This window comes from Pseudophryne corroboree, chromosome 1 (genome assembly GCF_028390025.1).
Source record: "Pseudophryne corroboree isolate aPseCor3 chromosome 1, aPseCor3.hap2, whole genome shotgun sequence".
NCBI classification, from domain to species: Eukaryota; Metazoa; Chordata; class Amphibia; order Anura; family Myobatrachidae; genus Pseudophryne; species Pseudophryne corroboree.
In genome coordinates, this window is record NC_086444.1 from 1,137,737,908 (window position 1) to 1,137,762,241 (window position 24,334).

The 24,334-nt window shown below is 45.8% G+C and overlaps 1 protein-coding gene across 5 annotated transcripts in view; it reads right to left on the reverse strand.

Annotated features, from left to right (window-relative positions):
• The window catches only part of AFAP1 (actin filament associated protein 1), a 230,302-nt gene that overhangs the window by 116,066 nt on the left and 89,902 nt on the right, over window positions 1-24,334 (reverse strand). For 4 of the 5 annotated variants that reach the window (XM_063923969.1, XM_063923995.1, XM_063923989.1 and 1 more), the window contains exons 4-6: window positions 15,589-15,697; window positions 10,757-10,968; window positions 9,876-10,055 (exon numbers count right to left, since the gene is read on the reverse strand). In XM_063923969.1, coding sequence (XP_063780039.1) covers window positions 9,876-10,055; window positions 10,757-10,968; window positions 15,589-15,697 — 501 coding nt within the window. The remainder of the gene's footprint in view (window positions 1-9,875; window positions 10,056-10,756; window positions 10,969-15,588; window positions 15,698-24,334) is intronic. The other variant, XM_063923982.1, reaches the window with a different exon arrangement.

A 24,334-nucleotide genomic window follows, 5' to 3' on the forward strand; every position in this document is an offset into this window, starting at 1 on the left:
GACCACTGTCGTGTCCATAAACATCTTCTGGCAGAAATGGACATCGCACTTACTCTTGATGCCAGGGTGCAAATATCCCTCTGTGCATCACGCATATATAGAAACGCATCTTTTAAACGCTCTATAGTCAATAAAATACTGTCCCTGTCCAGGGTATCAATATTTTCAGTCAGGGACTCCGACCACGCCACCCCAGCGCTGCACATCCAGGCTGAGGCAATCGCTGGTCGCAGTATAACACCAGTATGTGTGTATATACTTTTTAGGACATATTCCAGCTTCCTATCAACTGGCTCCTTGAGGGCGGCCGTATCAGGAGACGGTAACGCCACTTGTTTTGATAAGCGTGTGAGTGCCTTATCCACCCTAGGGGGTGTTTCCCAACGCGCCCTAACTTCTGGCGGGAAAGGGTATAATGCCAATAATTTCTTAGATATCAGCAATTTTTTATCGGGGGAGACCCACGCATCATCACACACTTCATTTAATTCTTCTGATTCAGGAAAAACTACGGGTAGTTTTTTCACACCCCACATAATACCCTTTTTTGTGGTACTTGTAGTATCAGAAATATGCAAAGCCTCCTTCATTGCCGTGATCATGTAACGTGTGGCCCTACTGGAAAATACGTTTGTTTCTTCACCGTCGACACTGGAGTCAGTGTCCGTGTCTGTGTCGACCGACTGAGGTAATGGGCGCTTTAGAGCCCCTGACGGTGTTTGAGACGCCTGGACAGGCACTAACTGACTTGCCGGCTGTCTCATGTCGTCAACAGTTTTTTGTAAAGTGCTGACACTATCACGTAAATCCTTAAATAAGACCATCCAGTCAGGTGTCGACTCCCTAGGGGGTGACATCACTAATACAGGCAATTGCTCCGCCTCCACACCATTTTCCTCCTCATACATGTCGACACACGCGTACCGACACACAGCACACACACAGGGAATGCTCTGATAGAGGACAGGACCCCACTAGCCCTTTGGGGAGACAGAGGGAGAGTTTGCCAGCACACACCAGAGCGCTATATATGTATAGGGACAACCTTATAAATAAGTGTTTCTCCCTTATAGCTGCTATATATGTTTTTATATGCCAAATTAGTGCCCCCCCCCTCTCTTTTTTACCCTGTTTCTGTAGTGCAGGACTGCAGGGGAGAGTCAGGGAGACGTCCTTCCAGCGGAGCTGTGAGGGAAAATGGAGCTTGTGTGCTGAGGAGATAGGCTCCGCCCCCTTCACGGCGGCCTTTCTCCCGCTTTTTATGAGGTAAAATGGCATGGGTTAAATACATCCATATAGCCCAGGAGCTATATGTGATGTATTTTTTACCATAAATAGTGTTTTCATTGCGTCTCAGGGCGCCCCCCCCCCAGCGCCCTGCACCCTCAGTGACCGGAGTGAGTGTGAAGTGTGCTGAGAGCAATGGCGCACAGCTGCAGTGCTGTGCGCTACCTTTCTTGAAGACAAGATGCCTTCTGCCGCCGATTTCTGGACCTCTTCACTCTTCTGGCTCTGTAAGGGGGCCGGCGGCGCGGCTCCGGGACCCATCCATGGCTGGGCCTGTGATCGTCCCTCTGGAGCTAATGTCCAGTAGCCAAGAAGCACAATCCACTCTGCACGCAGGTGAGTTCGCTTCTTCTCCCCTTAGTCCCTCGATGCAGTGAGCCTGTTGCCAGCAGGACTCACTGAAAATAAAAAAACCTAAGTCTATACTTTTATTCTAAGCAGCTCAGGAGAGCTACCTAGATTGCACCCTTCTCGGCCGGGCACAAAAACCTAACTGAGGCTTGGAGGAGGGTCATAGGGGGAGGAGCCAGTGCACACCACCTAGTCCTAAAGCTTTTATTTTTGTGCCCTGTCTCCTGCGGAGCCGCTAATCCCCATGGTCCTGACGGAGTCCCCAGCATCCACTTAGGACGTCAGAGAAAAGGGGCGATTAAGCCAAAAACATACAAAAAAAAGTAAGCATTTTTAACTTGACATTTATTTGATCCTTCTTTTTATTACGTGTCCTTTTGTATGTTGTTTGACTCAATCTTGGTACCTGCACATGACTTATATGACGGTGGTATCTGATGATTACTGCCTGCAGCAGATTATACGGAGCTGTAGCTAGACATGACATTTGTGGTCATCCGTTCCCTCCCTCAATGGTTTCCGTGAAATACAGCAAAAAGTCTAATAGTGTGTGATAAAAGCACAAAGGATGCTATACCAAGGGCACAGAATCGTACGAAGTAACAAAGCAAGGGCTGCAACTGAGGTAAAACTTTTGTCTAGACAGCAAACCACATTAATGACCCCAGGGCGGCTTATAAGGAAATGTTCTGGTAAAATCACTGTCATTTAAATAAAGCCTTTACTTTAATATACAAACACAAAAACTACTAATTAAATTGAAGATTTCGACCAAGGGAAGGGGTCGCGACCCAGGCGGGTAACAGACTGTCTGTTCTGCAAGACAACACTCATTTACTGTACAAAGTGAATCACTGATATTTCATATGCAGCATAAGATTAGATAGATACATAAACAGACTGTTTAAGAACTGAATCACTTAGGCCTTCCTTAGCGATATACATTTTTATGTTTCTCCTTGTGCCCTCACTGCAACACCATGGGGTATATGTAAAGGAGGGTACTGACGGGGAAGATGTGTGCTGAGCGATCTTAACACAGACCGCTCAGCATACATCTCTCCCCCACGCTCAGCACAGCGCGTTGTGCTGAGCGAGGGGACGGACGGACTGGGGGCCGCTCACTTCACACAGCGCTTAAGTGAGTGACCCGCTAGATTGAGACTGCAGTAGGGTCAATCTAGCACCGGTGATAGCGATGCGCGGGGCCGCAAATCGCTATCGCTGGGGGGCATACACATGGCAAATCCGTGCTTAAATTCTAGCGCCCTAACGCGTTTCGTCACATTCAAGTGACTTTTCAAAGGTGCCTGAAAGTGACGAAACGCGTTAGACTCCTCCCTTTTGCTGCTATCCGATCCAGCACATCGGATCCCCTAACATCACTATCCAGTCCACACGTCCGGTCCGCCTCGGGGAGCGACAGTCAGCACACACAACTAAGCAGCAGCCGTGCATGCGGCTAGCCGGAATCCACGACTGACAGCACCTCCATCGGAAGTGAGCAGCAGTCACACTCGAGGCGAGCACAGTCCTACTCCGGCTCTCCCTCTGATCATTACCGGGCAACTAGCACTGTGGGACGCCACATGTTTACCTGGTCTATCTACCGGCCTTCCATCGATTTTCTACAGTGAACACTGCTCAGCCGCTTTCCATGATTATCGTCCCCATTACAGTGTTCTTGAGACAGACAGCTCATGTTATTTTGTTGCCTTTCATGTTTTTAATTTTTAAACATTGTATTTATCGAACGATCTCTCTATACATATTCAACTACAGTAATACTGTGCACAGTATCGTTCTAATGTTCTATTTGGTTTTATTATAAAAATTCATCTATATAACAAACCAGTGAGCTTTTCTATTTGATACATAGTGGTATTCTCTATGTATACATTGTTATTTATTTCTCTCACCCGTTAATCCCAAGCGCAGTTGAATTCTTTCGTTTTTTTCAACAGTTTAAGCACGGCCGAATAGCAAAACTGCAGCAGGGCATGCTGGTATGTGTAGTTCACCAACAGCTGGAGGGCCAAAGGTTCCCCATCCCTGGTATAAAGCTTCCTGCTTCACAGCACTCTGGTGCCAGTTCCATAGTCACACAGCAGTGTAAGTATAAGAGCTGCGCTCCCTTAGTGATACTCTAGCCTCGGTTCCGAGTATCACTGTGGAAACCCTGCTACACAAGCATTATTCCAGTCCGGTTACACTCCAGACCCAGTATCATCATTCTGGTACCAGCTTGGTCATCATTCCAGTTCTGTTCCAGCTGGTCAGACCACCAGCCTAAAAGCCAAACCTTTCCCGAACATCTACACCAGGTAACCCAGGCAGGGGGCCGCGACTGGCTAACTGGGTGCAGCGAAGCCCAATGTTCCTTGCAGGGCTTCCTGGTGAAGACTCCCAGTGGGGTAAGACTCCGTGCCCCTGTTCTGGGTCTCGTCAACCTCCTGGAACTAGCTCTGCCCATTTTCCAGTAATAGCCAAGGACTAATTAATTCTATGCGAAAGCACCATCTCCGGCTTCCCAGCTTCCAATACAACAACACCCAGAGGACCAGCATCTCTGACACCAGTCCAGAGACATCTGAAACCCAGAATCAGACAAAGTAAAAACTAATCAGCTCCTAACTGCCATGTTACAGGCGGAGTTTAAAAATGACAGTTCGGAGCCGATTGGTTGGTACTTTATCACCTTGCAATATATCACTCTCCAAGGCTGGATAAATCTGGGCCTATGTGAGTGGTTGCAGGGCTGCATATGAGGGATGGCACTCTGTAAGGTCTTGTGCATAATGTGAGTTTCCTCAGAGGGCTCCATTTCTCTCCCATAATCCAAAGACCATGGTTGGTGGAGGTTGGTGTTAATGAGGTCTTACTAGTTTTGGGCCTAATGTTGGGCACCCATTGAGGTTGGCGCGTTCATATTTTCACTGGGGGGGTAGCATAGGACTGTCACAGTGTATTCTTTTATACATGACACTGAGGGGGAGATTTATCAAAGTTTGGAGAGAGGTAAAGTACCAAGCAATCAGGTCCTGCTTTTTCAAACACAGCCTGTAAGATAGCACTTAAAAGCTTACTGGTTGGTACTTTCTCTCTCTCCAAGTTTTGATAAATCTCTCAAGTGGCGTATAACAATGGGAGGATATATGCCGCTGCAAATACAATAAAGGACTCAACAGGCGATATGCGCACTGGAAAGCACAGACCTGAGTAATACATAACTTTTGTGTTCTAGATTCCCAGAGTCACTACGACAATTCCATTTCTGGACAGCCACAACACCGCACCAAAATACACCCAGTGCAGGTCTACTATACAGCGGGAAGCACCATTCTCTTGTTGCAGTGTAAACACATGCTGAGTACATTCCATCACCTGAAATACTGTATGAAGAAACGGAAATCTGAGAACAAATCTAAAATGAAATGAAGCTAAAAGCTACTAACAAACTGTAGATTTTCGTCCCAAATGAAATTTGTTCGAGTTGGCTTAACTCTTGCAGTATTCTATGGTCTGATAGGAGGAGTGAGTGCCTCACATGTATTTAGAGGGCACGTGCTTCCCACCCTGTACAATACCCTTCTCCTATCCCCTTATGTAGTAAACGGGTACCAGGTCGCATTGACTCGGGAATCCGTTTACGCTGCCACTGACCCAGTATTCAACCCGGGAATAACCCTTCTTATTAATTACCCGAATTCTCCAAGGCCCCTTTCACATCGCACACTGACCCCTGTCGACCCAGCAATATGCCGGGTCGATACTGGGTTATTTTTGCGATGTGAAAGGGGTATAACAGTAAAAGCATTATCAGTTTCTTAACATGTTGGGTAACACAAAATAATTTTAGCAGATTTCTAGCAGAACTAAAAGCATAAATAAAAAAAAATAAAACTTTTTATATATATATATATATATATATATATATATATATATATATATATATATATATACACACACACACACACACACACACACACACACACACACACACACACACACGTATTTTAAGTCATAGCACCAAGACAATTGTGTTTGTGGATTACAGTAACATTGATGGGGCCAGGAGATTTGCATAGAAAGCAGCAAAGTGCGCCTCCTGCAGGCTGTAATAAGGCACTATAGTGCATAATACACACAAAAAAACATAGTATAGATTATCGCATCAACCCATTTTCTGAGCAAGCAAAATCGAAAGTAAAAAAGGTACGAAGGAGCCATTATAATTGCGTCTTCCTTTAAAAATATTATAATATATATGTCCGCCTGATGTCACTGCGCACATCTGAAGTGCAGTTTCTCAGTTCAGAGTTGTGTGATATTTAATTTATCACTGTAATTTACTCCCCAAAAAATATATGCGTGCAAAAAGGAATGTATGAGGTGATACTGTAACCATTTTTTGTTTCTAGGACATGTGCATGTGATAAAAAGTAAATGGAAATTTTATTACAAGTTTGGTTTTGCCAAGGGAAAAAAATAAATACTTTTGATAGAAATAAACAGGCGACTACAATACAAAGGCTCTGTATAGATCCGATAGCGAGAGCTGGAAGTAGCACTTTAAAGATTCCCGCCTCATCAGTAAGAAAGCGGATAGCAGCTGCGATGTTACAGAACCCTCCGTAGTAACCTCTCCCTCCCTCCAACGGAGAAGAGATCTGGTACTTCGTACAGTACATTCTCACTTAGCACCGCGCTCGGCCAACTGCTAGCGCCAGAGAGGGTTTCTCAGTGTTCTACTCCTTGTTCTGTAACTTGCAGCCGTTTATGAAGTAATTCATTTCATAAAAGAGTCGAGTGCCTTCCAAATGGGGCTCAGATGGATATTTCACGCATTAATGTGTTGTAGTTGGAAATGTAACTTGAAAGTATTACATGAAACAGATTTTCGTGCTCTAAAATGAAAATAGTCACATAATGCTTGAGAATTTGATGAAACTTAAGAGAAATAAGAGAACAAAAAATAATGAAACCCACACTCCGAGCGCAATACTGGTATTCACAGGCGGAGAGAAGAGAAAGGGGCCGGATTCTGGTGAAGGAATGTTAGCGCCAGAGTCTAAGATCCCACAGGGCCCTATGCTCGACAACTGTTTTGGAACCCTTGATTCCTTTGTCAAAAAACACACATGAGAACAGGTTTAAACAGTTTCCTGAACTCCGCCATTACAGTCAAGCACAGGTTTTAAGGATATCCATACTTGAGTCCAATTGGTTAAATCAACTGACTGAGGTACTAACTAATGGCCCAAATGTATTAAGCCTTAAAAAGTGATAGAGTGGAGATGGATAAATGAACCATCTCCTGTCATTTTTCAGACACAGCCTGTAACATGGCAGTTAGAAGCAAACTGGCTGGTACATTATTTCTCTCCACTTTATCACTTTTTAAGGCTTAATACATTTGGGCCTAAGGGGTACATTTACTAAGCAGTGATAAGAACGGAGAAGTGAGCCAGTGAAGAAAGTTCCCTATCAACCGATCAGCAGCTCTATCATTTTATAGTATGCAAATTATAGATGTTACTTCAGCGCCGATTGGTTGATGGGGAAATTTCTCCACTGGCTCACTTCTCTGCTCTTATCACTGCTTAGTAAATGTACCTCTAAGTCACATGTTCTCCTGCATCAATAGCCTTAAAAACTTGACTGCAATGGCAGAGTGGACAAATCTGGGTTAAAGTAATTACTCAGGTCCCTCAGTGCCCAGTGGGCCCTAGGCACGGGTGTAGTATTGGTATGCCGGCGGTCAGCATACCGGCGCCGGAATCCCAACCACCGGCATACAGACAGCTGGGCGAGCGCAAATGAGCCCTTTGCGGGCGGCATACAGACAGCTGGGCGAGCGCAAATGAGCCCCTTGCAGGCTCGCTGCGCTCGCCACGTTACTCGCACCACGCTATCTATTCTCCCTCCAGGAGGGTCGTGGACCCTCAAGAGGGCGAAAAGATGTCGGTATGCCGGCGCCGGTATGGTGGTCGCCGGGAGCCCGACGCCGGCAACCTGAAGACTACCCCTAGGCAGAAGCCCATGTTGACTAATAGACAATCAGTCTCTGACAGGCCATGAATCTGTGGCTGAGAATGATGGAAATTGCAATTTAACAACCTCTGAAGTGCTAGAGGCTCTGTAAACATACTTTGAAGCAGGCGTAGGCAACTCAGTATATTTGTCTTGTACAGACTGTAAGAATATTATGGACCATAGTGACACCCCCCCCCCCCCACTCCCACCAACATGTTTTATAGCAAACAAGAGTCAGATACGATTCATAGCTCAAAATCTTCTGCGCCCCACCAGATCAGGCTTCTACAGGAACCAATGCAAAGAGGTAGGTGATGGGAGACGACAGGCTGCAAAGCAGCACCACCTCAGCTGGCAAGAGGCATCTGATTGCATGAGCACCCCAAGTGTATAGCGTGACCAAAGAGGAGGGCAGGTGAGAGAGCGCTGTCAGAGTAATAATGGGGAGGGGAGATTTGTAGGCTCCCACCCATGGAAGCTGAATAGCTCAGTTAATACACACAGTTAAAATGATTAATTCCATCATGAGTCGGAAAACTTTACTAATACAATTATGGATGATACAACAAAATGAACTTCAGTTTTACCTTTCGGAACCCTTTAAGAATCATTCTAATTTCTAGCAGATTAAGGGGTCTATTTACAAAGCCTTGGACGGAGATAAAGTACCAGCCAATCAGCTCCTATCTGCCATGTCACAGGCTGCGTTTGAAAAAGGACAGTTAGGAGGTGATTGGCTGGTGCTTTATCTCCATCCACTTTATCTTCACCTGAGGCTTAGTAAATAGACCCCTAAGTGACTTACCACAGCCTAGTGTCAGAACTGCGACTACCACTATGAGCACCAGTTAGCTTTCAATGCTACGGTTCTTTCTTATACTGTATTCATTTATTAACTATGAATCCGTTATTACAATGAGCATCCTGTCACCTTCACACCTGCATATCTGCCATATGTCTGGGTGGGAAACCATTACATGGGACTGGTAAGAAATCCCTCTCCTGAGTAGCTCATAGGCTACAACAGCTAGCGGCATCTATAGCTGGCGTTCACTATCGGAGCCAAGCTCCGGAGCGTGTAACATTTCAGATTTTAGCAGCACCCCATGGAAACCTGAGGGAACTGGTTTTACAATAGAAAACAGAGGGGACTGCAGAAGATACCCTTCACCCCTGCTTAAAGTTAGGGATACTCCATCTTTGCTGGTTTCCTGACAAATCGTGATAATAAATAGACCAATAACTGAGATACATTTAGCCAAGGCCCTCTATATTATACTTCCTATACGGTTACTGGAAGATACCTATAACTATGGGGGTCATTCTGAGTTGTTCGCTCACTAGCAGTTTTTAGCAGCCGTGCAAATGCTAAGCCGCCTCCCACTGGGAGTGTATGTTAGCTTAGCAGAAGTGCGAACGAAAGGATCGCAGCGCCGCTACAAAAAAATATTGTGCAGTTTTAGAGTAGCTTCAGACCTACCCAGCGCTTGCGATCACTTCAGACTTTTTAGTTCCTGTTTTGACGTCACAAACACGCCCTGCGTTCGCCCAGCTACGCCTGCGTTTTTCCTGGCACGCCTGCGTTTTTTCGAACACTCCCTGAAAACTGTCAGTTGACACCCAGAAACGCCCAGTTCATGTCAATCACTCTGCGTCCACCAGTGCGACTGAAAAGCTTTGCTAGACCTTGTGTTAAACTACATCGGCCGTTGTGAAAGTACGTTGCGCGTGCGCATTGTGCCGCATACGCAGAAGTGCCGAGTTTTTGCATCATCGCTGCGCAGCGAACATTTTCAGCTAGCGATCAACTCGGAATGACCCCCAATGTACAGTGCTGGGAGTTTGTCCTTCTTGACACAGTACCATACAGTATGTCTGCCAGCAGCAAAACTGACAAAGTGCTCTGACTGCAAACTTGTATGTCTCCACCCTTTCAGTGGCTGGCCTGGCCGCAGAGCAGTCCATCTCTATCGCTGATTGCACGGACCTAGGGGGTCTATGTACTAAGCCTTGGAGAGAGCTAAAGTGGACGGAGATAAAGTACCAGCCAATCAGCTCCTAATAGCCATCTTACAGGCGTCATGAGTATTAGTCAGAATGAGCCTCTGTGAGGTCAATGGTTCCTGTGTAAACTCAATACTGCAACCCCTGAGGTAAGCAAGACATGCACCATATATCAGCATGATGGCAAGTTCACCTACCCTCAACCACTGCTCAGCCTGCTCTTCGCTCTGGACAGCAAGAACCAAAGCGTCTGTACCCTGGTGAGTAATCTTCAGTTCATGCTTCTTCTTTTTACTGTCCTTTGGTACGTAGGAGACTGAGCAGCCATTCAACAGCAGCTCCATCTGAGGTTGCTGGTCCTTGGAGGATTTGTAGCACTGATAAGGAGAAACGGTATAATAATCAATGACTGAGACAGTGAGGGGAAGAGGAGAACTAGTGACAGAAGAGCGAAAGAGAGAGAAAATGAAAAGATCTCTTTAAGTAAAAATGTTGTTGTAACTGTAGGCCATGTAATGTTAATTAAAGGTCAACTTAAGACAAATATAAATATATATATATATATACACATACATATCTATCTATCTATCTATCTATCAATCATATCAGGTACATTACATAATATTCTGTGTTGAGACATACAATAGCTTTACAATGCCTCACTGGTTAAATGTAAAGCCTGATAGAGGATTTATGTTACCTAGAAGACTGCAGGACAAGTGCTAAACTTCTTTATACCCACTGTTACCTTGATTCCATAGTTAAAAAAATTAAAAAAAAATTGTTTTGTTTTCTACTATTGTCTTTTAAATAAGATCATCAGTTCTATTTTAGATTCAAATTTCCCACAATAAATAAGCACAGAAAAATGTGTGAAAAGAATTACTGCTAAATGGAAACATCAATTTTCCAGCTCAGTTCGCACATTGCATATAACCAGGCACCAAACATTTCACAGTAACACAAAAAGCATCCCCCCACAGCCACCCTGCTAATCATGAGATCATTAGACTGAAGCTATTAAAGATTTATACGAGTAATGCAATTCCTGAAACAAGGGACAGTAAGCCAAGTTTACCATTAACTTGTTGTCTTTAATGACACACAGAAGCTTGGTCCACTGCCCAAATCTTTTCTTCCGCAAGAGGAATGCACATATCTTTGCATCCTTCACAAGGTCCATAGAGGCTTCTTCTGATGGCCACTGAAGTCTCTTCTTTTGTCCTTTCCCATCTTCCTCCTCTTCATCGTAAGATTCATATGAACTGCTCATGACATCCGAGTCATAATCTTTAGAAAAAGAAAAGAACAACCCTATATAAAGCATTAATATATGGAACATTCATGCACAACATTCAGAAACACTGACGTTGTTTTGCACTTTTATATTCATTTAAAGTATTGTCTTCTCCATGCCCTCCTATAACATTTACTAAATAGTTTTCTAATGATTTGATTCCTAAAATAATATGTAGTATGACAACCTTAACCCTATGCGTAACGTGATAACGATAAGGAAAAAATGCAATAAACAGTATTATAATGATAAAGATTCTGTTTTTATTATAAATGAATAATAAATGCTGAGAGTGTGATAAAAGGAAGAAAAAAAGAAAAAAAGGGGGGGGGGGGTCAGGGGAAGTGGGTATGAGGATAATCCTCTGCTGTCAATAACAGCGATGGAGTTCTAAGTTAGAAAAAGTGGAATTTTTCTAAAATGTTGGTCACTCCAGAATGGTGGCGTCCCACCTCTGAGTGAATCGTTACTATGTGCAAGGCAAAATGTCCAGAGCTTCAGGTGAAGTAGTCTATTGTCTTTGGATCCGGAAAAAAGGAAAAAAAGAAAAGGAAAAAAGGAACAAGAAAAATATGTGGGGTACCCCTGGGTTGCCGCTGGCGATGAGGGGTCAGGGTATGGTGAGTGCTAAGGTAGTTAGGACTCCGGACAGGCTGTGCCCCTCTACGCCCTGGGCCACCCTGATGTCGCTCTAATGAGCGCAACACGGTGCCCTGGACAGAAGGGGAACAGTCATGAGTCTTGGAGAGGGAGGTAGGGGCTGCTTCTAGCACAGTTAGTGCTGTCCGCCGCGCCTTCTCCTCTCCTACAGAGTCCCTTACCTTGTAGCTTCTGTTCCGTCTCCTTGTCCCTCCGCCAGCGGTCTTCTCCGTGTCGGTCGTGGCCCGGCGTTCTCCTGCACTTCCGGGTTGGTCTAACCACGTGACCAGTCTCGGGTGCCTCCGGGTCCCGTCTATCTCTCGTCGTCCTCTCGTTCTCTCCGTCCTCCGTCTTTCTGGTCTCTTGTTCTGCCGCTCTGTTAGTTAGATGGTCAGTAGATAATTGATGTATGAGGGTAGTAAATGCGTTTGCTCCAACGCGTATCGGCCAGTGTTGGCCTTCGTCAGGGAGTCCGTCTCCCTGACGAAGGCCAACACTGGCCGATACGCGTTGGAGCAAACGCATTTACTACCCTCATACATCAATTATCTACTGACCATCTAACTAACAGAGCGGCAGAACAAGAGACCAGAAAGACGGAGGACGGAGAGAACGAGAGGACGACGAGAGATAGACGGGACCCGGAGGCACCCGAGACTGGTCACGTGGTTAGACCAACCCGGAAGTGCAGGAGAACGCCGGGCCACGACCGACACGGAGAAGACCGCTGGCGGAGGGACAAGGAGACGGAACAGAAGCTACAAGGTAAGGGACTCTGTAGGAGAGGAGAAGGCGCGGCGGACAGCACTAACTGTGCTAGAAGCAGCCCCTACCTCCCTCTCCAAGACTCATGACTGTTCCCCTTCTGTCCAGGGCACCGTGTTGCGCTCATTAGAGCGACATCAGGGTGGCCCAGGGCGTAGAGGGGCACAGCCTGTCCGGAGTCCTAACTACCTTAGCACTCACCATACCCTGACCCCTCATCGCCAGCGGCAACCCAGGGGTACCCCACATATTTTTCTTGTTCCTTTTTTCCTTTTCTTTTTTTCCTTTTTTCCGGATCCAAAGACAATAGACTACTTCACCTGAAGCTCTGGACATTTTGCCTTGCACATAGTAACGATTCACTCAGAGGTGGGACGCCACCATTCTGGAGTGACCAACATTTTAGAAAAATTCCACTTTTTCTAACTTAGAACTCCATCGCTGTTATTGACAGCAGAGGATTATCCTCATACCCACTTCCCCTGACCCCCCCCCCCTTTTTTTCTTCTTTTTATCACACTCTCAGCATTTATTATTCATTTATAATAAAAACAGAATCTTTATCATTATAATACTGTTTATTGCATTTTTTCCTTATCGTTATCACGTTACGCATAGGGTTAAGGTTGTCATACTACATATTATTTTAGGAATCAAATCATTAGAAAACCTCTTTACACACACACCATAGGTATCAGGCGCACCTGTGAAAACCCGTTATCATTATTGTCTACGTGAAGTACTCTTGGAGGTGCTTCATCCATAGGTTGCAGCCCAAACAAAATATCCAGACACACGAGCGCCATTCACCCCCTTTTTATACATTTACTAAATAGTGTTTTATAGGTCTAGCTTCAGTCTGTGCTTTCATTCCATGTATTTATACTATCTAGCAGTGTTGTTTATTTAGTCTTGGATACTACACAGCTCTCTACATTGGATTTATCGGGTGTTCAGAATGCAGCTTAAGGCCATAGACTGAAAAAAAAAGCAGCAGTTTTACCTGATGATAAAAAGAAATGGATGAAAAGCTCAGATGGAAGCAAGAAGTATAAAAGGGATGTTATTAGCAAAAGTTACACAGCAGTGTTCAACTACTTGGCCATCATCCTAAGGCGGAAGCACACGTTAAAGATATTGCAATATTGCCAACTGGGGAGGGTTTATTTACCAGGTGTTGGGTTCTAAAACCTGGTGTTTCTGATTGCGTTTAGGACCGAAATGTAAAATGCCACTGCATTTACTAACCATACACAGTTGGTAAAAGTATTGCCCTTTTTAACACACAATTGGAAGCGCCGGGATTTAGAACCCCATGCTTTGTAAATAATTTCCAAGTACCACTTGAAAACTAGAAATTAATCGTTGGAGGGGGTCTTTGTTTTGGACACTACTTATCCAGTGCTGGAACATTTACAGACCCCCAACATCTTCATGTTCAGATGTGAACTCATTTTTTATTTTCCTATGATAGCGCGCCCGAAACAGCAAGCCAAAGTCCTCAGCTGACAGTCTTGGCCTCTCGCGCAAACTTAATCATTTTTATGTTTATCTTTCAAGCAATATCACAACATGGAAAGCGTCCAGCTCCGTCCCATAACAAACACTAAAGATCAAACATATAATGCATGCTGGTACCAAACTGTGAATAATGTTCTATCCCTGCAGAGAACAAGCCGTCATATATTTGCTGATTTGCTTTCTGGAAGACTTAGCCAATGGTTTGGCTCGCACCGAACTTCAAACCACAAACTCTAATCACCTTCCGAGTTTCACTTTTTTTCAACACTTTTTTTTTTTTTTTAAATTGCGGATAGTTTGGTTTGTAACTGTGAGAGCGACATCAAATAGCGGCATCCACTGATATCAAATGCTAGCGACACCCCTCCTCTCCCAAGCCACTGAGTAGATTCCCAAAAGCCTGGATTGCATTAACGCTGTCAACAGCAGAGGCCGTAAGGGTGCCGCTCACCACCAGCATTAACCTACTGTGTCTTGTTTTTGGCTTTTCTTCTGGAATGTTCCCATTGAATTGAAATGTGTTTAAAGTGCAATAATACTAAAGTAAATCCTGTTATACATAATTTCAAAAAATAATAATAAATAGAATATTTTTGCAATGGTGCAGGGGTGTTTTTTTTTTTTTTTTTGCTAAGACAATACACAGAATGGCAGCCATGACCGAAGTGTGGATGGGTTATGTCAGGCATTTCAAAGAGTCACATGCAAGACATTATAAAGGTGTTTTGAGGGAGAAAAAGTTTTTTCCCCCTGCCATGAGATCTGCGGCAGAGAGCAGTGTACCTCATTGGGGCAGTGTGGGGTGTATTCAGTAGCGGCTCTTGCCACGGGCAAGCAGGACTTTTGCCCGGGGCGCCGCTGCCGTGGCTAGAGATGCTACCAACTAGGATGGCGGTGGTTATGAAAAGGTCCTCTCCGCGAAGGGAATCTAGACGCGCAGTGAGGTAGCATCTAGTTTCCCTTCGCGGAGAGGACCTTTCTATGCGGCGCTATGGGAGAGACGTCATGACGTCTCTCCCATAGATCAGAGGAGCGGCAGGAATGGGGCTGGTAAGTATTTTTTATTTTTTTACTAGGGGCACAGCTACTGATGGGGACAACTAAGGGGGGCACAACTACTGGGGGCACAGCTGCAGGGGGCACAACAGCTACTGTGGGCACAGCGCTACAGGGTGCACATCTTTACAGGGGGCAAAACCACAGGGAGCAAACTGACCACGCCCCTTTCCTGTGAAGCCACACCACTAACCTACGGCGCGCACTAACCGTTTCACCGTCGGGGGGGAGCGCCAAAGGAAAATTTCACCCTGGGTGCCACAAGGTCTAGAACCAGCCCTGGGTGTATTGTGACCTGGCTTGCTGCCTTAAGTCCCAGAATGCCTTGCAACTAAGTTGTTTCCGCCAATACTACAACATTCATAAAGTCTGGTGGCAGTGCGGTCTCTGATGACGCAAACTACCAAACCAAGCACCATACAGAAGGTTATAACACTGCTTATAGGAGACTATACACTTTTAGTTCTGTGCCTGCAATCCGGCAGCATCTATGGCTGGTCTGCGTGCAACAATGCCTCAGGCCCAAGTGTATAATTTGGGTGCAGACTTTCGGTGTACCAAAGAGAATGTTGGTGCATGCCATGTCTAATGCAGTGCACGCAGTTAAATTCATGACGCTATTCACAACTCACTGGAAGTTATATATTCAGGAGCTTTACCAGGGCCGAGAGGCACAGCTTCTTCATAATACCCCTCTGGGAGCGACGACGTTGGTAATGGTGGAGGCCCGTTGTCTGGAGGCTGCCATGACAGAAACACACAGAGTCAAGAACAGAACAATAAACATGGCAATGCTAAATAGCACAGCAGGTACAAAGGATGGCTAAACATTTACCGCTGACAACACTGGGGAGTAATATCTGGATGCATAGAAAGGCAGTCTGGTCCCTATATTCCCTAACTGGCACATCATTTATCCATTTAATAAGGAAATTAGGGAAAGATTTATCAAAGCTGGAAGAAATAAAGTGTAGAGAGATAAATGCCTTTTTTCAAACACAATGGGAGATGTACTAAGCCTTGGAGAGAGAGATAAAGTGGAGAGATAGAAAGTAACAGCCATGTCATAGGCTGTGTTTGAAAAATGACAGGAGCGGATTGGTTGGTAGTTTATCTCTCCACTTGATCACTCTTAAGGCTTAGAACATCTGCCTCATTGTCTGCAGCTGATTGGCGGGTACTCTCTCTCTCTAAGCTCAGATAAATCTGCCTCTTAATCCTCAATGGTCCCCATCATGAGTGGAAGACTTGTGGAATGATGCAGCCATTCAGCATGGAACACTTATTTAATTCCATACTGTACATGTGTGGACAGCATGCACTCCACAAGAGAGGCACCCGGTGGCATGCATCTGGCAATATACTCAGGTTCCATTTTGTTTTGGAAAACAATGACAGAACTCATTGTGTGGACATGGCTGTAAAGGCTAGGCCCAGATGTACCTGAGCATATCTGAGGCATTCTGATGGCTGCCAATGCACTCAAATTGGCTCAAGAGGCTCATGAGTGTCTACGTGTATCTCTGTTTAGAACATAATATGTACAGACATGGACAATGAAGACGGCCAGGCTTTTCACGCTCCTGGACACGGTATTATTCAATGGCAGTTTTTAGACAATTAAATAATACATCATTCAGACACACCAAACATCTTGTTAGCTCTAATTGTAAGTCAGTAACACACACCATGGTAGAGATACAAGTAACATACTACATCCAGAGCTGAATTGGCCGGGGTCTATGGCTAATGGCTTTGGACATAGGACTTGTTCATGCTTAGCGCAATAAAACCGCAGACACGGAAGAGTCGACACAGACTGAGGGGGAGTTCTATCAAAGCTTAGAGAGACAAAGTGGAGAGAGATAAAGTATTTATCAGCACTTCTAATTTCTCTGACGTCCTAGTGGATGCTGGGGACTCCGTAAGGACCATGGGGATATAGCGGCTCCGCAGGAGACAGGGCACAACAATAAAAGCTTTAGGATCAGGTGGTGTGCACTGGCTCCTCCCCCTATGACCCTCCTCCAAGCCTCAGTTAGATTTTTGTGCCCGGCCGAGAAGGGTGCAATCTAGGTGGCTCTCCTGAGCTGCTTAGAATAAAAGTTTAAGTTAGGTTTTTTTCTTTCAGTGAGACCTGCTGGCAACAGGCTCACTGCTACGAGGGACTTAGGGGAGAGAAGTAAACTCACCTGCGTGCAGGATGGATTTGCTTCTTAGGCTACTGGACACCATTAGCTCCAGAGGGAGTCGGAACACAGGTCTCACCCTGGGGTTCGTCCCGGAGCCGTGCCGCCGACCCCCCTTGCAGATGCCGAAGTTGAAGAGGTCCAGAAACAGGCGGCAGAAGACTTTCAGTCTTCATAAGGTAGCGCACAGCACTGCAGCTGTGCGCCATTGTTGTCAGCACACTTCACCAACAGTCACCAACTGTCACTGAGGGTGCAGGGCGCTGGGGGGGGCGCCCTGGGCAGCAATGTATAATACCTTTTTATGGCTAAAATACATCACATATAGCCCTTGAGGCTATATGGATGTATTTAACCCCTGCCAGATCTCACAAACTCCGGGAGAAGAGCCCGCCGAAAAGGGGGCGGGGCCTATTCTCCTCAGCACACGGCGCCATTTTCCTGCTCAGCTCTGCTGTGAGGAAGGCTCCCAGGCTCTCCCCTGCACTGCACTACAGAAACAGGGTTAAAACAGAGAGGGGGGGCACTTATTTGGCGATATGATTACATATATAAAAATGCTATAAGGGAAAACACTTGTATAAGGGGTTGTCCCTGTATAATTATAGCGTTTTTGGTGTGTGCTGGCAAACTCTCCCTCTGTCTCCCCAAAGGGCTAGTGGGGTCCTGTCCTCTATCAGAGCATTCCCTGTGTGTGTGCTGTGTGTCGGTACGTGTGTGTCGACATGTAGGAGGACGATGTTGGTGAGGAGGCGGAGCAAATTGCCTGTATTGGTGATGTCACTCTCTAGGGAGTCGACACTGGAATGGATGGCTTATTTAGGAATTACGTGATAATGTCAACACGCTGCAAGGTCGGTTGACGACATGAGACGGCCGGCAAACAAATTAGTACCTGTCCAGGCGTCTCAGACACCGTCAGGGGCTTGTAAAAACGCCCATTTACCTCAGTCGGTTGACACAGACACAGACACGGACACTGACTCCAGTGTCGACGGTGAATAAACAAACGTATTTTCCTTTAGGGCCACACGTTTCATGTTAAGGGCAATGAAGGAGGTGTTACATATTTCTGATACTACAAGTACCACAAATAAGGGTATTATGTAGGGTGTGAATAAACTACTTGTAGTTTTTCCTGAATCAGATAAATTAAATGAAGTGTGTGATGATACGTGGGTTTCCTCCGATAGAAAATTATTGGCGGTATACCTTTTCCCGCCAGAAGTTAGGGCGAGCTGGGAAACACACCTTAGGGTGGATAAGGCGCTCACACGCTTATAAAAACAAGGGGCGTTACCGTCTCCAGATACGGCAGCCCTCAAGGAGCCAGCTGATAGGAAGCTGAAAAATATCCTAAAAGTATATACACACATACTGGTGTTATACTACGACCAGCAATCGCCTCAGCCTGGATGTGCAGCGCTGAGGGGGCTTGGTCGGATTTCCTGACTGAAAATATTGATACCCTTGACAGGGACAAGATTTTATTGACTATAGATGCATTTCTATATATGCGAGATGCGCAGAGGGATATTTGCATTCTGGCATCAAGAGTAAATGTGATGTCCATATCTGCCAGACGAAGACACGACAGTGGTCAGGTGATGCAGATTCCAGACGGCACATGGAAGTATTGCCGTATAAAGGGGCGGTCCATCGGACCTGGTGGCCATGGCAACAGCTGAAAAATCCACCTTTTGTTACCCCAAGTCACATCTCAGCAGAAAAGGACACAGTCTTTTCAGTCTCAGTCCTTTCGTCCCCATAAGGGCAGGCGGGCAAAAGGGCCAGTCATATCTGCCCAGGGGTAGAGGAAAGGGAAGAAGACTGCAGCAGGCAGCCCATTCCCAGGAACAGAAGCCCTCCACAGCTTCTGCCAAGTCCGCAGCATGACGCTGGGGCAGTACAAGCGGACTCAGGTGCGGTAGGGGGTCATCTCAAGAGTTTCAGCACGCAGGGGGCTCACTCACAAGTGGACTCCTGGATCCTACACGTAGTATCCCAGGTGTACATTGGAAATTCGAGACGTCTCCCCCTCACAAGTTCCTGAAGTCTGCTTTACCAACGTCTCCCTCCGACAGGGAGGCAGTATTGGGAACAATTCACAGGCTGTATTCCCAGCAGGTGATAATCAAAGTACCCCTTCTACAACAAGGGAAGGGGTATTATTCCACACTATATTGTGGTACTGAAGCCAGACGGCTCGGTGAGATCTGAAATATTTGAACACTTACATACAAGCGTTCAAATCAAGATGGAGTCACTCAGAGTAGTGATAGCGAACCAGGAAGAAGGGGACGATATGGTGTCACTGGATATCAGGGACGCTTACCTACATGTCCAAATTTGCCTTCTCACCAAGGGTACCTCAGGTTCGTGGTACAGAACTGTCACTATCAGTTCAGACGCTGCCGTTTGGATTGTCCACGGCACCCCGGGTCTTTACCAAGGTAATGGCCGAAATGATGATTCTTCTTAAAAGAAATATGGACGCTTTCCTGATAAAGGCAAGGTCCAGAGAACAGTTGGAGGTCGGAGTAGCACTATCTTAAGTAGTTCTACGACAGCACGAGTGGATTCTAAATATTCCAAAATCGCAGTTTTTTCCGACGACACGTCTACTGTTCCTAGGGATGATTCTGGACACAGTCCAGAAAAGGATGTTTTCTCCCGGAGAAGAAAGCCAGGGAGTTATCCGAGCTAGTCAGGAACCTCCTAAAACCAGGAAAAGTATCAGTGCATCATTGCACAAGGATCCTGTGAAAAATGGTGGTTTCTTACAAAGCGATCCCATTCGGTAGATTTCACGCAAGAACCTTTCCGTGGGATCTGCTGGAAAAATGGTCCGGATCGCATCTTCAGATGCATCAGCGGATAACCCTGTCTCCAAGGACAAGGGTGTTTCTTCTGCGGTGGCTGCAGAGTGCTCATCTATGAAAGGGCCGCAGATTCGGCATTCAGGACTGGGTCCTGGTGACCACGGATGCCAGCCTGAGTGGCTGGGGAGCAGTCACACAAGGAAAAAATTTCCAGAGAGTGTGATCAAGTCTGGAGACTTCTCTCCACATAAATATACTGGAGCTAAGGGCAATTTACAATGCTCTAAGCTTAGCAAGACCTCTGCTTCAAGGTCAGCCGGTATTGATCCAGTGGGACAACATCACGGCAGTCGCCCACGTAAACAGGGCGGCACAAGAAGCAGGAGGGAAATGGCAGAAACTACAAGGATTCTTCGCTGGGCGAAAAATCATGTGATAACACTCTCAGCAGTGTTCATTCCGGGAGTGGAAAACTGGGAAGCAGACTTCCTCAGCAGGCATGACCTCTACCCGGGAGAGTGGGGACTTCATCGGGAAGTCTTCCACATGATTGTAAACCGTTGGGAAAAACCAAAGGTGGACATGATGGCGTCCCGCCTGAACAAAAAACTAGACAGATATTGCGCCAGGTCAAGGGACCCTCAGGCAATAGCGGTGGACGCTCTGGTAACACTGTGGGTGTACCAGTCAGAGTATGTGTTCCCTCCTATGCCTCTCATACCAAAAGTACTGAGAATCATAAGAGGGAGATGAGTAAGAACGATACTCGTGGTTCCGGATTGGCCAAGAAGGACTTGGTACCCGAAACTTCAAGAGATGTTCACGGAAGACCCGTGGCCTCTACCTTTAAGAAAGGACCTGCTCCAGCAGGGGCCTTGTCTGTTCCAAGACTTACCGCGGCCGCGTTTGACGGCATGGCGGTTGAACGCCGGATCCTGAAAGGGCATTCCAGATGAAGTCATCCCTACCCTGGTCGAAGACAGGAAGGATGTAACCGCAAAACATTTTCACCGCATTTGGTGAAGATATGTTGCGTGGTGTGAGGCCAAGAAGGCCCCTACAGAGGAATTCCAACTGGGTCGTTTCCTACATTTCCTGAAAACAGGACTGTCTATGGGCCTAAAATTAGGGTCCATTAAGGTTCAAATTTCGGCCCTGTCGAATTTCTTCCAGAAAGAACTGGCTTTAGTGCCTGACGTTCAGATGTTTGTAAAAGGGGTACTGCATATACAGCCTCATTTTGTGCCCCAGTGGCACCTTGGGATCTCAATGTTGTTTTGAGTTTCCTAAAGTCACATTGGTTTGAACCACTCACCACTGTGGACTTAAAATATCTCACATGGAAGGTGACGATGCTATTAGCCCTGGCTTCAGCCAGGCGTGTGTCAGAATTGGCGGCTTTATCATATATAAAGCCCTTACTTAATTTTTCATTCTGACAGGGCAGAATTGAGGACTCGTCCTCAATTTCTCCTTAAGGTGTTTTCTGTTTTTCACATGAACCAACCTATTGTGGTACCTGCGGGTACTAGGGACTTGGAGGACTCCAAGTTACTTGACGTTGTCAGGGCCCTGAAAAATATGTTTCCAGGACGGCTGGAGTCAGAAAATCTGACTCGCTGTTTAGCCTGTATGCACCCAACAAGATGGGTGCTCCTGCTTCTAAGCAGACGATTGCTCGCTGGATTTGTAATACAATTCAGTTTACACATTCTGTGGCAGGCCTGCCACAGCCAAAATCTGTAAAAGCCCATTCCAAAAGGAAGGGGGCTCATCTTGGGCGACTCGTCTCGGCTTTACAACTTTGCCGAGCAGTTACTTGGTCAGGGGCAAACACGTTTGCTAAATTCTACAAATTTGATACCCTGGCTGAGGAGGACATGGAGTCTCTCATTCGGTGCTGCAGGGTCATCCGCACTCTCCCGCCCGTTTGGGAGCTTTGGTATAATCCCCATGGTCCTTACGGAGTCCCCAGCATCCACTAGGACGTCAGAGAAAATAAGATTTTACTTACCGATAAATCTATTTCTCGTAGTCCGTAGTGGATGCTGGGCGCCCATCCCAAGTGCGGATTGTCTGCAATACTTGTACATAGTTATTGTTACAAAAATCGGGTTATTCTTGTTGTGAGCCATCTTGTCAGAGGCTCCTTCGTTGTTATCATACTGTTAACTGGGTTCAGATCACAGGTTGTACGGTGTAATTGGTGTGGCTGGTATGAGTCTTACCCGGGATTCAATATCCTTCCTTATTATGCACGCTCGTCCGGGCACAGTATCCTAACTGAGGCTTGGAGGAGGGTCATAGGGGGAGGAGCCAGTGCACACCACCTGATCCTAAAGCTTTTATTGTTGTGCCCTGTCTCCTGCGGAGCCGCTATATCCCCATGGTCCTTACGGAGTCCCCAGCATCCACTACGGACTACGAGAAATAGATTTATCGGTAAGTAAAATCTTATTTTTTCAAACACAGCCTGTAATGATAGAAGCAGGTTGGTTGGTTGGCACTTAACCTCTCTCCACATTCTCTCTCTCCTAGGCTTAGTACATCTCCTCGTGAATGTCTACATTCAAAATGTCAGTCGCAAAGTCAACAACTGACATATTGACAGTGTCGACACTGACATAATGTTGACATGACATGTTGACCGTTCTATTTTACCCTAACGCTCATATGTTCATAATGTAGACATGCATTATGAACATGTTGACATTAGTGTCACCCTTCTAAGGGTGCAATTCAATTGTTTGGAAAGTCGGTTGGGTGTCTGTTTTTTCCTGCCTATTACATGGGTGTCTGTTTTTTCCTATCTAATAGAAAGGAAAAAAACAGACACCCAACTGACTTTACAAACAATTGAATATCCCCTTAAATGTAGATATTGTAGCTACATACCATGCTGACAATTGATCTTAGTAAATAGGGGACAAGCTATCCCTATGCTGTAACATGACCGGCTACGAGTGCACATAATGACCACAGATATACAGCCATGGACAAAAGTTTTTAAAAAATGACACAATCCTACTTTTCACAAAGCCTGCTGCCTCAGTTTTTATGATGGCAATTTGCTCATACTCCAGAAAGTCATGAAGAGTGATCAGATGATTTGCATTTAATTGCCACGTTCCTTGACGATGAACTTAATCCCCAAAACATTTCCACTGCATTTCAGCCCTGCCACAAAATGACCAGCTGACTTCATGTCCATGATTCTCTCATTAACACAGGTGAGAGTGTTGACTAGGACAAGGCTGGAGATGACTCTGTCATGCTGATTGAGTCAGAATAGCAGACTGGAAGCTTTAAGAGGAGGGTGGTGTTTGAAATCATTGTTCTTTCTTTGTTAACCTGTTGTTACCTGCAAGGAAACACGTGCAGTCAGTCATAATTGCTTTGCACAAAAAGGGCTTCACGGGAAGGATATTGCTGCTAGTAAGATTGCACCTAAATCAACCATTTATCAGATCATCAAGAACTTCAAGGAGAGAGGTTCAATAATTGTGAAGAAGACTTCAGGGCGCCCAAGAACGTCCAGCAAGTGTCAGGACCGCCTCTTAAAGTTGATTCAGCTGCAGGATCAGGGCACCGCCGGTGCAGAGCTTGCTCAGGAATGGCAGCAGGCAGGTGTGAGTGCATCTGCACGCACAGTGAGGTGAAGACTTTTGGAGGAAGGCCTGGTGTCTAGAAGGACAGCAAAGAAGCCACTTCTCTCCAGGAAAAACATCAGGGACAGACTGATATTCTGCAAAAGGTACAAGGATTGGACTGCTGAGGACTGGGGTAAAGTCATTTTCTCTGATGAATCCTCTTTCAGATTGTTTGGGGCATCTGGAAAAACGCTTGTCTAAAGAAGGAAAGGTTACCGCTACCATCAGCCCTGTGTCATGCTAATAGTAACGCATCCTGAGACCATTCATGTGTGGTGTTGCTTCTCAGCCAAGGGGGTGGGCTCACTCATAATATTGCCTAAGAACATAGCCATGAATAAGGAATTGTACCAAAACATCCTCCAAGAACAACTTCACCCAACCATCCAAGAACAGTTTGGTAAAAACCATGCCTTTTCCAGCATGATGGAGCACCTTGCCATAAGGCAAAAGTGATAACTAAGTGGCTCAGGGAACAAAACATCAACATTTTGGTATCATGGCCATGACACTCCCCAGACCTTAATCCCATTGAGAACTTGCGGCAATCCTCAAGAAGCAAGTGGACAAACATAAACCCACAAATTCTAACAAACCCCAAGCATTGATTAGGCAAGAATGGGCGGCCATCAGTCAGTATGTGGCCCAGAAGTTGAGTAACAGCATGCCAGGGCGAATTGCAGAGGTCTTGAAACAGAAGGGTCAACACTGCAAATA